At 50.0% G+C, this 15,416-nt stretch overlaps 1 protein-coding gene across 1 annotated transcript in view; it reads right to left on the reverse strand.

Moving 5' to 3' along the window:
- The window catches only part of gbf1 (golgi brefeldin A resistant guanine nucleotide exchange factor 1), a 107,077-nt gene that overhangs the window by 40,637 nt on the left and 51,024 nt on the right, over positions 1–15,416 (reverse strand). Inside the window, 10 exon segments of the mRNA XM_055162895.1 lie at positions 4,704–4,891; positions 5,662–5,802; positions 6,259–6,502; positions 6,773–6,967; positions 7,292–7,390; positions 7,819–8,030; positions 8,974–9,127; positions 9,620–9,825; positions 12,014–12,152; positions 14,799–14,853. Of these exon segments, the coding sequence (XP_055018870.1) occupies positions 4,704–4,891; positions 5,662–5,802; positions 6,259–6,502; positions 6,773–6,967; positions 7,292–7,390; positions 7,819–8,030; positions 8,974–9,127; positions 9,620–9,825; positions 12,014–12,152; positions 14,799–14,853 (1,633 nt within the window).

The following is a 15,416-nucleotide window of genomic DNA, read 5'->3' on the forward strand; positions in this document are numbered from 1 at the left end:
TCGATACGGCGCACTATCGATTCAATACGATACGATACGATATATTTCAAATCAATTCGATACGATTCAGTGAAAAACAAAGAGTAAATCATGAACGTGACACAAAAAGTCTAAAGACGAGAGGAGAGAGAGAACGAGAGGAGGAGAGGAAAGAGAGAACAGACCCGACTGAAGGAGAGAAGAAGAGAGAGAACGAGAAGAGGAGAGGAAAGAGAGAACAGACCCGACTGAAGGAGAGAAGAAGAGAGAGAACGAGAGAGAGAGAGAAAGAGAGAGAACAGACCCGACTGAAGAGAGAGAAGAAGAGAGAGAGAACGAGAAGAGGAGAGGAAAGAGAGAACAGACCCGACTGAAAGAGAGAAGAAGAGAGAGAACGAGAGAGAGGAGAGGAAAGAGAGAACAGACCCGACTGAAAGAGAGAAGAAGAGAGAGAACGAGAGGAGGAGAGGAAAGAGAGAACAGACCCGACTGAAAGAGAGAAGAAGAGAGAGAACGAGAGGAGGAGAGAGAAGAGAACAGACCCGACTGAAGAGAAAGAGAAGAGAGAGAAGAGAGAAGAGAGAACGAGAGGAAGAAGAAAGAGAGAACAGACCCGACTGAAAGAGAGAAGAGAGAGAGAGACGAGAGAGAGAGAGAGAGAGAGAAGAGAGAACAGACCCGACTGAAGGAGAGAAGAAGAGAGAGAGAACGAGAGGAGAGAGAGGAAGAGAGAACAGACCCGACTGAAGAGAGAGAGAAGAGAGAGAGAGAGAGACGAGAAGAGGAGAGAAAGAGAGAGAACAGACCCGACTGAAAGAGAGAAGAAGAGAGAGAACGAGAAGAGGAGGAGAGAGAACAGACCCGACTGAAGGAGAGAAGAAGAGAGAGAACGAGAAGAGGAGGAGAGAGAGAACAGAGAGAAAGAGAGAGAAGAAGAGAGAGAACGAGAGGAGGAGAAGAAAGAGAGAACAGACCCGACTGAAGGAGAGAAGAAGAGAGAGAACGAGAAGAGGAGAGGAAGAGAGAGAACAGACCCGACTGAAAGAGAGAAGAAGAGAGAGAACGAGAGAGAGGAGAGAGAGGAGAGAGAACAGACCCGACTGAAAGAGAGAAGAAGAGAGAGAACGAGAGGAGGAGAGGAAAGAGAGAACAGACCCGACTGAAGGAGAGAAGAAGAGAGAGAACGAGAGGAGGAGAGGAAAGAGAGAACAGACCCGACTGAAGGAGAGAAGAAGAGAGAGAACGAGAGGAGGAGAGGAAAGAGAGAACAGACCCGACTGAAAGAGAGAAGAAGAGAGAGAACGAGAAGAGGAGGAAAGAGAGAACAGACCCGACTGAAGGAGAGAAGAAGAGAGAGAACGAGAAGAGGAGAGGAGAGAGAGAACAGACCCGACTGAAAGAGAGAAGAAGAGAGAGAACGAGAGAGAGAGAGGAAGAGAGAGAACAGACCCGACTGAAAGAGAGAAGAAGAGAGAGAACGAGAAGAGGAGAGGAAAGAGAGAACAGACCCGACTGAAAGGAGAGAAGAAGAGAGAGAACGAGAAGAGGAGGAGAGAGAACAGACCCGACTGAAAGAGAGAAGAAGAGAGAGAACGAGAGAGAGAGAAAGAAAGAGAGAACAGACCCGACTGAAAGAGAGAAGAGAGAGAGAACGAGAGAGAGGAGAGAGAAAGAGAGAACAGACCCGACTGAAGGAGAGAAGAAGAGAGAGAGAACGAGAGGAGGAGAGGAAGAGAGAGAACAGACCCGACTGAAAGAGAGAAGAAGAGAGAGAACGAGAGAAGAGGAGAGAGGAGAGAGAGAACAGACCCGACTGAAGAAGAAGAGAGAGAAGAAGAGAGAGAACGAGAGAGAGGAGAAGGAAGGAGAGAGAACAGACCCGACTGAAAGAGAGAGAAGAAGAGAGAGAGAACGAGAGAGGAGAGGAAAGAGAGAACAGACCCGACTGAGAGGAGAGAGAAGAGAGAAGAACTGAGAGAGAAGAGGAGAGGAAGGAGAGAGAGAACAGACCCGACTGAAAGAGAGAGAGAAGAAGAGAGAGAACGAGGGAGGAGAGAGGAAAGAGAGAACAGACCCGACTGAAGAGAGAGAGAAGAGAGAGAAGAGAGAAGAGAAGAGAGGAGAGAAGAGACAGACCCAGACCCGACTGAAGAGAGAGAAGAAGAGAGAGAACGAGAGAGAGAGAGGAGAGAGAAGAGAACAGACCCGACTGAAGGAGAGAAGAAGAGAGAGAACGAGAAGAGGAGAGGAGAGAGAACAGACCCGACTGAAGGAGAGAGAGAGAAGAGAGAGAACGAGAAGAGGAGAGAAGGAGAGAAGAGAGAGAAGAAGAGAAGAAGAGAGAGAAGAGAGAGAGAGAGAGAACAGACCCGACTGAAGAGAGAAGAAGAGAGAGAACGAGAGAGAAGAGAGAGAGGAAAGAGAGAACAGACCCGACTGAAAGAGAGAAGAGAAGAGAGAGAACGAGAGAGAGGAGAAGGAAAGAGAGAGAACAGACCCGACTGAAGAGAGAAGAAGAGAAGAGAACGAGAAGAGGAGAGGAAAGAGAGAACAGACCCGACTGAAGAGAGAGAAGAGAGAGACGAGACGAGAGAGAGGAGAGAAAGAGAGAACAGACCCGACTGAGAGAGAAGAGAGAGAGAGAAGAGAGAGACCCGACAGAGAGAGAGGAGGAGAGGAAAGAGAGAACAGACCCGACTGGAAGAAGAGAGAGAGAGAAGAGAGAACAGACCCGACAGAGAGAAGAGAGAGAACGAGAAGAGGAGAGAGAGAACAGACCCGACTGAAAGAGAGAAGAAGAGAGAGAACGAGAGGAGAGAGGAAAGAGAGAACAGACCCGACTGAAAGAGAGAAGAAGAGAGAGAACGAGAAGAGGAGAGGAAAGAGAGAACAGACCCGACTGAAAGAGAGAAGAAGAGAGAGAACGAGAAGAGGAGAGGAAGAGAGAGAACAGACCCGACTGAAGGAGAGAAGAAGAGAGAGAACGAGAAGAGGAGAGGAGAGAGAGAACAGACCCGACTGAAGGAGAGAAGAGAGAGAGAAGAGAAGGAGGAGAAGAAAGAGAGAGACAGACCCGACTGAAAGAGAGAGAGAAGAGAGAGAACGAGAGAGAGGAGAGGAGAAGAGAGAACAGACCCGACTGAAGAGAGAGAAGAGAAGAGAGAGAGAACGAGAAAGAGAGAGAAAGAGAGAACAGACCGACTGAAAGAGAGAGAGAAGACAGACCCGACTGAAGAGAGAGAAGAAGAGAGAGAACGAGAAGAGGAGAGGAAGAGAGAACAGACCCGACTGAAAGAGAGAAGAAGAGAGAGAACGAGAAGAGAGAGGAGAGAGAGAACAGACCCGACTGAAAGAGAGAAGAAGAGAGAGAACGAGAGAGAGGAGAGAGAGAGAAAGAGAGAACAGACCCGACTGAAGGAGAGAAGAAGAGAGAGAACGAGAGGAGGAGAGAAAGAGAGAACAGACCCGACTGAAGGAGAGAAGAAGAGAGAGAACGAGAAGGAGGAGAGGAAAGAGAGAACAGACCCGACTGAAGGAGAGAAGAAGAGAGACAGAACGAGAAAGAAGGAGAGAGAAGAGAACAGACAGACCGACTGAGAAAGAGGAAGAGAGAAGACCCGACTGAAGAGAAGAAGAAGAGAAGAGAGAGAGAAGAGGAAGGAGAGGAAAGAGAGAACAGACCCGACTGAAGAGAGAGAAGAAGAGAGAGAACGAGAGAGAGGAGAGGAAAGAGAGAACAGACCCGACTGAGAGAAGAGAGAGAGAAAGAGAGAACAGACCCCGACAGAAGAGAGAGGAGAGAGAAAGAGAGAACAGACCCGACTGAGAGAGAGAGAGAGAGAGAGAGAGACCCGACTAAGAGAAGAGAAGAAGAGAGGAGGAGAGAGAACAGACCCGACTGAAAGGAGAGAAGAAGAGAGAGAACGAGAGGAGGAGAGGAAAGAGAGAACAGACCCGACTGAAGGAGAGAGAAGAAGAGAGAGAACGAGAGAAGAGGAGAGAGAAAGGAGAGAGAGAACAGACCCGACTGAAAGAGAAGAGAAGAGAGAGAACGAGAGAAGAGAGAGGAAAGAGAGAGAACAGACCCGACTGAAAGAGAGAAGAGAGAGAGAAGAACGAGAGAGGAGAGAGAAAGAGAGAACAGACCCGACTGAAAGAGAGAAGAAGAGAGAACGAAGAAGAGAGGAGAGAGGAAAGAGAGAACAGACCCGACTGAAAGAGAGAGAAGAAGAGAGAGAACGAGAGAGGAGGAGAGGAAAGAGAGAACAGACCCGACTGAAGAGAGAAGAAGAGAGAGAGAGAACGAGAGAGAGAGAAGAGAGAGAGAGAGAGGAGACAGACAGACCGACTGAAAGAGAGAAGAAGAGAGAGAACGAGAAGAGGAGGAGAGAGAGAACAGACCCGACTGAAAGAGAGAAGAAGAGAGAGAACGAGAGGAGGAGAGGAAAGAGAGAACAGACCAAACTGAAGGGGAAAGACGGAAGAGTGAGACACCAGACCAGACTGAAGAGAGAGAGAGAAAGAAGAGGAGTGTGAGATCAAACTCATCAGAGACAGAAAGAAAGATGTGAGAGAAAAGAGGACTAAAGAGAGAAGAGAGAGAGAGAGAGAGAGAGAGAGAGAGAGAGAGAGAGAGAGAGAGAGAGAGAGAGAGAGAGAGATGGACGGATAGAGAGACACAGTGAAAATGTCCACACACCTGCAGCTCAAAATTATTTAGTCAAATGTTCTGAAGAATCCTCTTGGCGATATATCGATACAGCAGACCGATATATATATAAATATATAAATACGATATATAAATATTTCAGTGTTTTTCTCACCTTCTTCTTGGTCCTGATCTCCAGCAGCTCCTGAGACTCCGGCAAACACGACGAGAACCTGTGAGGTTTCTTCTGGACTTTCTTCTCACCTAAAAAACAAACGTAAAAATAAATGTAAACCAGGACTAAACCAGGTCCATTTAAACCAGGATAAACCAGGACTAAACCAGGTAAACCAGGTCTAAACCACTAAACCAGGACTAAACCAGGACTAAACCAGGTCTAAACCAGGAGGTCTAAACCAGGACTAAACCAGGACTAAACCAGGACTAAACCAGGACTAAAACCAGGACTAAACCAGGACTAAACCAGGATTAAACCAGGACTAAACCAGGCAAACCAGGAACTAAACCAGGTCTAAACCAGGACTCTAAACCAGGACTAAACCACTAAACCAGGACTAAACCAGGACTAAACCAGGACTACTAAACCAGGACTAAACCAGGACTAAACCAGGACTAAACCAGGTCTAAACCAGGACTAAACCAGGACTAAACCAGGACTAAACCAGGACTAAACCAGGACTAAACCAGGACTAAACCAGGACTAAAACTAAACCAGGACTAAACCAGGACTAAACCAGGACTAAACCAGGACTAAACCAGGACTAAACCAGGACTAAACCAGGTCTAAACCAGGACTAAACCAGGTCTAAACCAGGACTAAACCAGGTAAACCAGGTTAAACCAGGACTAAACCAGGACTAAACCAGGACTAAACCAGGATTAAACCAGGACTAAACCAGGACTAAACCAGCTCTACACCAGGACTAAACCAGGATTAAACCAGGTCTAAACCAGGACTAAACTAGCTCTAAACCTGGACCAAACCTGGACCAAAGACCAGACAAAGTCCTGACCTGGATCTGGGTCTTGTTGGTCCGACCTCCCCAGCCTCATCTTGTCGGCCATGAGGGGGCCGCTGGTGGGAGGGTACCCCAGGGACGGGTCACTGTGAGCGGGGTTCACTGAGCCTCCGTTTGGGGTAATCCTCTGGAGCTCTGGAGGAACAGAACAACAGACTTTAAAACATCAGGGAACCAGACACTTTTATATAAACGGACAAAGCTGATCCGCTGGCCGCCGCGGTCCAAACAGGAAGTGAGCACGGGCACAACGCGGCTCCATCAGCTCTGGCTCCAGTTCACTTTGTATTGAAAGAGCGTGGCTCCTCTGGACCTGCTGCTGTCTCCTCGCTCCTTCATACTGAGGTTTTTATGTCACTGTTTTGTTCAGGCACCTCAATGATTTTTCAATAGAAAATGAACTGGAGCCAGAGTGGATGGAGTCGGGAGCAGGCCCATGTTCACGTCCTGTTTGTTACACGGGGGCTTTGTGCTGTGATATAAACGTCTCTGATCTCCAGTGAAAAAGTTCTAAATCCATCACAACCTGAGTCTTTTCAATAAAACCAAACACACAACAGATTTTTATTATTTACTCAGTTTTCTCGTTACCGTTGGTCTCGGGATTCTCTTGACCGGCGTCGCCTCCGTCCTGCACCTGTCCCTGCACCTGTCCCTGCTCCTGCACCTGTCTCTGCTCCTGTCTCTGCTCCTGTCTCTGCTCCTGCCCCTGCTCGGTCCTGCCGCCGGGCGTCTTGTTCTGGCAGTGAGCTTCAGTGCTGTCGATCACGGTGAGCAGAGCCTCCAGAGACAGAAGGTGAGTGGTGTAGAGCTGCCCAGACACGGGGAAGGCGTTCTGAGGAGAACACGACCTGAGTGAGCCGCACGAACAAGCACCAGAGGAGTCTGGTCTGACCAGACTACACACACTGAAACACACAGTCTGACCAGACTACACACACTGAAACACACAGTCTGACCAGACTACACACACTGAAACACACAGTCTGACCAGACTACACACTAGTAGTAGTAGTAGTAGTAGTAGTAGTAGTAGTAGCAGTAGCAGTAATAGTAGTAGCAGTAGTTACTGCAGTAATAGTAGTAGTAGTAGTAGTAGTAGTACCTTGGACAGTAGTTTGGTCAGGTCTTCAAACAGGTTACTGCAGTAATAGTCACAGTCGTAGTTGAGGTAGAGCTCGGTGACGAAGCTCGGGATCCTCCAGAGCTGCACCACGGCCTCCAGAGCCAATTCCTTCATCTCATACGGCATCCGCACGTTCTCACACGTGATGATGTCCATCAACTTCTTCAGGTACATCTGAAGGACACGAGGAAGAGCGGGGTAAAGCTCCACTATGGAACATCTCACACACACACACACACACACACACACACGAGGAAGAGCGGGGTAAAGCTCCACTATGGAACATCTCACACACACACACACACACACACGAGGAAGAGCGGGGTAAAGCTCCACTATGGAACATCTCACACACACACACACACACACGAGGAAGAGCGGGGTAAAGCTCCACTATGGAACATCTCACACACACACACACACACACACGAGGAAGAGCGGGGTAAATGTGACGGGGCAGGTGAAGGTCCACGTGAGGAGCTGTAGACGTAAACGTACCTCGAGCTGGAACTTGAGGTGGACCCTCATGGACTCAAAGAGCAAAAAACAACAGCGGATCGACGAGGCGTAAAGGTTCATCCTCTCCACACTCAGCAGCTGAAACACAAGACCTGGATCAGACCTGGACCAGACCTGGACCAGACCTGGACCAGACCTGGACCACACCTGGACCAGACCTGGACCAGACCTGGACCACACCTGGACCAGACCTGGACCACCTGGACCAGACCTGGACCAGACCTGGACCACACCTGGACCAGACCTGGACCAGACCTGGATCAGACCTGGACCAGACCTGGACCACACCTGGACCACACCTGGACCACACCTGGATCAGACCTGGACCAGACCTGGACCAGACCTGGATCAGACCTGGGACCTGGATCAGACCTGGACCAGACCTGGACCAGACCTGGACCAGACCTGGACCACACCTGGACCACACCTGGACCACACCTGGACCAGACCTGGTTTAGTTCATGGTTTAGTCCTGGTCTGGTCCTGGTCTGGTCCCAGTCTAGTACCTGGAACAGATGCCTGCAGAGCTCGTCTTTGACCAGCAGGAGGAGACTCTGGTAGTGGGCGACGTTGGCGGTTTCCAGGGCGACGGCGAGGAGCTGGAGGCCCATGTGCATCATGGCGTCCGTGTTGTGACGGTCATGAGGATTCGTCAGAGAAATCAGGAACCGGAAGAGCTCCCGGAGACAGGGCAGACCGTACGGGATCAGGGACGCACCTGCCACACGGGGAAAGAGTCAGATGCCCTGCCGTCCCTGAGTGTGGACCGGGTTTGGTTATGTTTGGTTCTTACTAGAGCTTGACCGATATCGATGATTTTATGTTCGATATGACGCAGATAAAACAGGAGCTGAAGGAGACGACAGTCGATATAAAAGCTGAAATATTTAGTGACGTAAAAACTGACTCTGAATCTTCAGCTGATAATAAAACTTCGGTTTGGCTCTAGTGGATTTAAATTGGGTTTATTTAGGAAACATTTATTTTTCTTCTGAGTCTTGATGTCATATTTACAGACACGAGGTCGGACTAATGACATTTGTGCATCACATTCTCACCTGTAAACAAAGTAAAACTACCACTATTAGACTTCAGAGGTAAATGTGTACAGGCCGCGGTAATGAACGATGTGTGTAAATGTGGATCATTCACACGTCGGTTCACAGCTCAGGTGCATCAGTGCAGCTCCAATAAAAGTCGTTTTACACAAGACCAATGTAAGAAAACAAACAGTTTATGTGTGGAAGCTCCAGCAGCGAAGAGCGAAACAACGACAAAGAACCAGAAGTGTCTCTAAAACCGACACATTTCTGAGCCTCACACAGGCTGAACTGACAAGTGTCACTTTAATCCAGATTCAACAGCGTCACAAACGTCTCCTGAAAAACACTGGTTCTGGTTCTTACCGTCGCGGTGCGTGGACTGGGTTTGGTTCTGGTTGTGGTTCTGGTTCTTACCGTCGCGGTGCGTGGACTGGGTTTGGTTCTGGTTGTGGTTCTGGTTCTTACCGTCGCGGTGCGTGGACTGGGTTTGGTTCTGGTTGTGGTTCTGGTTCTTACCGTCGCGGTGCGTGGACTGGGTTTGGTTCTGGTTGTGGTTCTGGTTCTTACCGTCGCGGTGCGTGGACTGGGTTTGGTTCTGGTTGTGGTTCTGGTTCTTACCGTCGCGGTGCATGGACTGGGTGAAGCGGACTCCTCGTGGGTTCACATAGTCCATGTCGTGTACGGACGACGTGTCGGACACAGACGTGTTGTCGTCTAAAACTTCAGGGATCGACTCCACAGACGCCGACTGGACCGAACTCACGGGGTCAACCTGAGGTCACACAGAGGTCACACAGGGGTCACACCTGAGGTCACACAGGGGTCAACCTGAGGTCACACAGAGGTCACACCTGAGGTCACACAGAGGTCACACCTGAGGTCACACAGGGGTCACACCTGAGGTCACACAGAGGTCAATCTGAGGTCACACCTGAGGTCACACAGGTCACACCTGAGGTCACACAGGGGTCACACCTGAGGTCACACACAGGTCACACTGAGGTCACACCTGGTCACACAGGGGTCACACCTGAGGTCACACAGAGGTCACACCTGAGGTCACACAGGGGTCACACCTGAGGTCACACAGAGGTCACACCTGAGGTCACACAGGGGTCACACAGAGGTCATGGAAACCCCTCTAACTTGTCCCCTGTCCCTGTCTCACCTGTCCCCGTCTCACCGTCCCCGTCTCACCTGTGCGTCCCCCGTCCCCCGTCTCACCTGTGCGTCCCCCGTCTCACCTGTGCGTCCCCCGTCTCACCTGTGCGTCCCCCGTCCCCGGGTCAGAGTGGGGGTGGCTGGGGCTCTGGCTGGTGCTGTTCTGGTCCAGTTCTGACAGATCTTCTCTGGACGGGGTCTTGGAGCAGGAGTCCACTCCGCTGTCCGAGGGGCTGGAGACGGAGCCGGCGCTTTCCGAGGACGTCAGGGCGGCAGGAGCGGAGCCCCCGTCCAGGAACGGCACCCCGGCTGTGGGCGGAGACAGCGGTGAGGGGAGGAGTCTGAACAGACGTTTATCACATCGTCTGAAGTGTCTCGCTGTCGGTTTGTGGAACTTCAGGTTCATGTTTTTCTGTTCTCCCCAAATTCATTTGTTTGAGAAAAAAATCAACACAAATTCAAGAAAGTAGATTTTCTTTGCAGGTGCGTCTCAAACGCGCCATGAAATAAAGACCATAAATTCCAGACAATAAGAAGCTACTTTAGTCTCACACTTTGAACTCTGCGCTGAATAAAACGATGCGGCGAAAATCTGGACGGATTTTTTGTTTCGTTCATATTTACATATTTACTGTGGTTTGGGAAACAGAGGAAAACGTCGCTGTCTGTGCGATTCCACCTGGATCTAGAGTTCACCGGAAGGGAGAGACACGCACCTATCCCCGCCCCCGAGAGAAACGCACCTATCCCCGCCCCGAGAGAGACACGCACCTATCCCCGCCCCCGAGAGAAACGCACCTATCCCCGCCCCGAGAGACACGCACCTATCCCCGCCCCCGAGAGAGACACGCACCTATCCCCGCCCCCGAGAGAACGCACCTATCCCCGCCCCGAGAGAGACACGCACCTCCCCGCCCCCGAGAGAGAAACGCACCTATCCCCGCCCCCGAGAGAAACGCACCTATCCCCGCCCCCGAGAGAAACGCACCTATCCCCGCCCCCGAGAGAGACACGCACCTATCCCGCCCCCGAGAGACACGCACCTATCCCCGCCCCGAGAGAGACACGCACCTATCCCCGCCCCCGAGAGAGACACGCACCTATCCCCGCCCCCGAGAGAAACGCACCTATCCCGCCCCCGAGAGAGACACGCACCTATCCCCGCCCCCGAGAGACACGCACCTATCCCCGCCCCGAGAGAAACGCACCTATCCCCCCCCGAGAGAGACACGCACCTATCCCCCCCCCGAGAGAGACACGCACCTATCCCCGCCCCCGAGAGAGACACGCACCTATCCCGCCCCCGAGAGACGCACCTATCCCGCCCCCCGAGAGACACGCACCTATCCCCGCCCCGAGAGAGACACGCACCTATCCCCGCCCCCGAGAGAGACACGCACCTATCCCCGCCCCCGAGAGAGACACGCACCTATCCCCGCCCCGAGAGACACGCACCTATCCCCGCCCCCGAGAGAGACACGCACCTATCCCCGCCCCCGAGAGACACGCACCTATCCCCGCCCCGAGAGAGAAACGCACCTATCCCCGCCCCCGAGAGAAACGCACCTATCCCCGCCCCCGAGAGAGAAACGCACCTATCCCCGCCCCCGAGAGAAACGCACCTATCCCCGCCCCGAGAGAAACGCACCTATCCCCGCCCCCGAGAGACACGCACCTATCCCGCCCCCGAGAGAGAAACGCACCTATCCCCGCCCCCGAGAGAAACGCACCTATCCCCGCCCCCGAGAGAGACACGCACCTATCCCCGCCCCGAGAGAGACACGCACCTATCCCGCCCCCCAGAGAGACACGCACCTATCCCCGCCCCGAGAGAAACACGCACCTATCCCCGCCCCCGAGAGAGAGAGCCCCCGAGAGAAACACGCACCTATCCCGCCCCCCAGAGAGACACGCACCTATCCCCGCCCCGAGAGAAACACGCACCTATCCCCGCCCCCCAGAGAGACACGCACCTATCCCCGCCCCGAGAGAGACACGCACCTATCCCCGCCCCCGAGAGAACACGCACCTATCCCCGCCCCCAGAGAGACACGCACCTATCCCGCCCCCGCACCTATCCCCGCCCCCGAGAGAGACACGCACCTATCCCCGCCCCCGAGAACACGCACCTATCCCCCGCCCCGAGAGACACGCACCTATCCCGCCCCCGAGAGACACGCACCTATCCCCGCCCCCGAGAGACCGCACCTCCCCGCCCCCGAGAGAGACACGCACCTATCCCCGCCCCCGAGAGAGACACGCACCTATCCCCGCCCCCGAGAGAACACGCACCTATCCCCGCCCCCGAGAGAGACACGCACCTATCCCCGCCCCCGAGAGAGACACGCACCTATCCCCGCCCCTGAGGGAGACACACCTACCTACGTTTTATTCTTTCTTCTCTTGATCGTTGTGGATAAATTGATACCGCAGACATTTTACCACAAACCTCCAGCAGGACACTCGAGCTGCTATGAAAAGCTCCAGCGGCCGTTACCTGAGAGGTTGTTGTTGCTTAAAGCTGATTGGTCCATGGTTCCGCTCGGGCTCCGCACCATGTGATGCGCCGGTCGAGGGGAACGCTTCTGTTTTTTCCATTTGGACGATTCGCTCATTCCTCCCGCTCTCATCTTCAGCTGAAAACAGAGATGTGAACATGACGCTTTTATTTATTATTCTCTCATTTCTACTTCATTTGACAAAATAAAAGCTGCTGTAAATCTACTCTACTTTATAGTTATGTCCAAAATTACAGGAAGGAAGAATTCTGTCCAAAACTTTGCCACAATTTACATAAGAAACACTTTTCTGAGGTTTTAAACACGATTTCAACTAAATAAAAGTGTTTTCTTTTCTTTCTCTGTGACATTAGAGGAGCTTTGGCCCAGTGGTTACCAGATAAAAATGGCAAAGTTTGGAAAAAAATGTGTAAAACATTTAGTAAAATCCTAAATATGATTAAATAAATATAATGTGTTTTAGTCAAAAGTGTATTTCTGTCTGTGAGTTTCAGAAGGATGAAAACTCAGGACTGTTTCCATCATGATTAACATTTCTATCATCTTTTGAATGGTTGAAAAGTCCTCAAAATGGCTCCACAAACTCCTGATTTTCACCTGATGTGTCAAAGTGTTTTAAAGTTCAACTCTGGGGCTGAATGTGGCTCTTACCTGGACACGTTTGTTTTTCCACATTATGTTGTAAGCCTCAAGAGAGAAGGAGGGTTTAGTGACACACTGACACACGAGAGCGCGCACGAGCAAGCGGGAGCGTGCACGAGCAAGCGGGAGCGCGCACGAGCAAGCGGGAGCGCGCACGAGCACACGAGAGCGCGCACGAGCAAGCGGGAGCGTGCACGAGCAAGCGGGAGCGCGCACGAGCAAGCGGGAGCGCGCACGAGCACACGAGAGCGCGCACGAGCAAGCGGGAGCACGCACGAGCACACGAGAGCGCGCACGAGCAAGCGGGAGCGCGCACGAGCACAGACAGGAGCACAGACAGGAGCACAGACAGGAGCACAGACAGGAGCACAGACAGGAGCACATGGAGCCTGCGTGAAGTTATTTCCCAACAAACCATCATAAAAACTGTCCATCGTTCGTGCTGCATAAAGTTCTGTTTGAGTGATTATTGTTCTTATTGTTCTTATTGTTCTTATTGTTCTTACGGTTCTTAAAGTATTATTTATGATTTATTTATGATCTATTTTCATCTGATGACGTTGCCTCATCCTCCTGAACATATCATCGGACTATAAGGCTCAATATCAATTATGTTAAATTCCCTCGTCTATTTTCATACAGAAGTTGCGTCGGATTAAAAGAGAAACAAAAGGACGACACTTGGTTCTGGTCCTGAGTCCGGGCGTCCTGGACCCGTGGGCAGGTCGTGGTGTAACTCGCCCGGCATCGTCTCTGTCCCACTGAACGAGTTTTATAAATGTAAATGTGGGTGGATCATTTAAGTTTGTTTTTTTTACGTCTCAAATCTACATTGAGTAATAATGTGTTTAATGCAGCTTTGTCACATTTGTTCACAGTTTACAGGAACAAAACTTAAAACCACACGACTCATTTGAATAAACTAAAAGCTCTGATAAAACCAGCTTCAGTTCAGCTTCTGTCCGACTCCACGAGGCTCCTGACGACAGCAGCCGCAACGCTCCGACAAACCATCCAGCGGTGTGGCTTTGTAGTTCACCAAAGTCGTACTAAAACATGTGGACAGATTTTTGAACCCCGTGTACCACAGAAAATCGGTCTGAGGTCAGTAAACACAACCAGAATGAACACATAAGGTGCACCGGATTATAAGGTTTTAACATTTTCGAGGGCAGCGAGACGACGTCATCAGCCCAAAACAAACGAAGCACAAACGACGAACTCCTTTTTGTGTTAGGGTTAGGGTTAACATTTTGAAGCTTCCTGGAGCTGCTGATCCATTTTGAACAATAAAAGAATCATTAATATCTCCAAAATTAAAGCAGCACAAACCAAACTTCTGGCAGCACAAACGACTGACATGATGATTGAGTTTTTGTGCAGGTTGTGTTTGATGGGAGGAAGAGGAGCAGAGTAAAACACTACAGAGTTCAATTAAAGCTTTGAGAATCTTTACATCTTTAAAAAACAAACACTCAGAGGACAAAGACACTTTTTGGAGCAGACAACAGGAGACAGAGGATCCACAAAGAGACAACAGGTTTGGGTTTAATTCAGAGTAAAAGTTGGTAAAAGCTGGTTTCATTAAGAAGCTTCTGATACGATACAGATGTCGACACAGTGACATTTAGAATCAAATCGATTAGATACGGTTCAATAAAAACACATGATATGTCGTGTGTGTGACACTAAAAGTTTTTGTTAAACTTCTTCTTGTGTAAAGTTCAAATGAAACAAACATTTAAATGATCAAAACTGAAAATGTTAAATGTGTCGCAGTAACGAGTTTCTTTCCTCTGAACAAACAACAAAACTGGAGCTGGAACTAAATCATTTTGTAAAATAAACCAAAAAATCCTCTTGGTGATAAATCGATACAAGAGCCCACGATATCGATACTGTATAAAGTGATACGATATATCGATATTTGTATATTTGTGCTCAGCCCTCGTTATAAATCTGCACACGAGTGTTAGACAGAACAGAAGAACAGAAGAACGTGCAGAACGTGCAGAACAGAAGAACGTGCAGAACAGCAGAACGTGCAGAACAGAAGAACGTGCAGAACGTGCAGAGGAAATCTTCATCTAAACAGTAAAACTAGAGCCACTGGGGAGTCACCTTTTTGATGTTGGCACCGACAAAACTTTTGGCTTCTTCTTTAAACTGTGGTAACCTGAAAGAGACGAGAGTTTAGGAAACAAGAATATTCTTCAACTTTATGTGATTCACTTCATCAAGTAAAACAGGACAGAAGTCAACGCTTTAAAAATACTGTTTATATGAAAAAAAAAACATTAATCCCACATGAAACGGCCTGAACGTTCTGTTTTCTGTTGATTTGAGGAACAGTGAAGATCTTTGGTCGTAGCAGCTGTTTCTCTCTGGACACAAAGATCATTTTGGGCTTAAACTGAACTTTATAAACGTGGAGAGTTTTTCATGGACATTTGTCCCTCTGATAAATGAAATAAAACACTTGAAACTTTTGATGACAATTTATCTGATACTTTTTTCTCTTTTGGGGAATGTGAAGGTTGATATTTGACAGTCAAAAACAGGACTAAACCAGGACTAAACCAGGACTACATCAGGACTAAACCAGGACTAAACCAGGACTACATCAGGACTAAACCAGGACTACATCAGGACTAAACCAGGACTGCATCAGGACTAAACCAGGACTGCATCAGGACTAAACCAGGACTGCATCAGGACTAAACCAGGACTGCATCAGGA

The sequence above is a fragment of the Boleophthalmus pectinirostris genome, unplaced genomic scaffold, assembly GCF_026225935.1.
Source record: "Boleophthalmus pectinirostris isolate CB_2022bp ecotype Guang Dong unplaced genomic scaffold, ASM2622593v1 HiC_scaffold_5, whole genome shotgun sequence".
NCBI classification, from domain to species: Eukaryota; Metazoa; Chordata; class Actinopteri; order Gobiiformes; family Gobiidae; genus Boleophthalmus; species Boleophthalmus pectinirostris.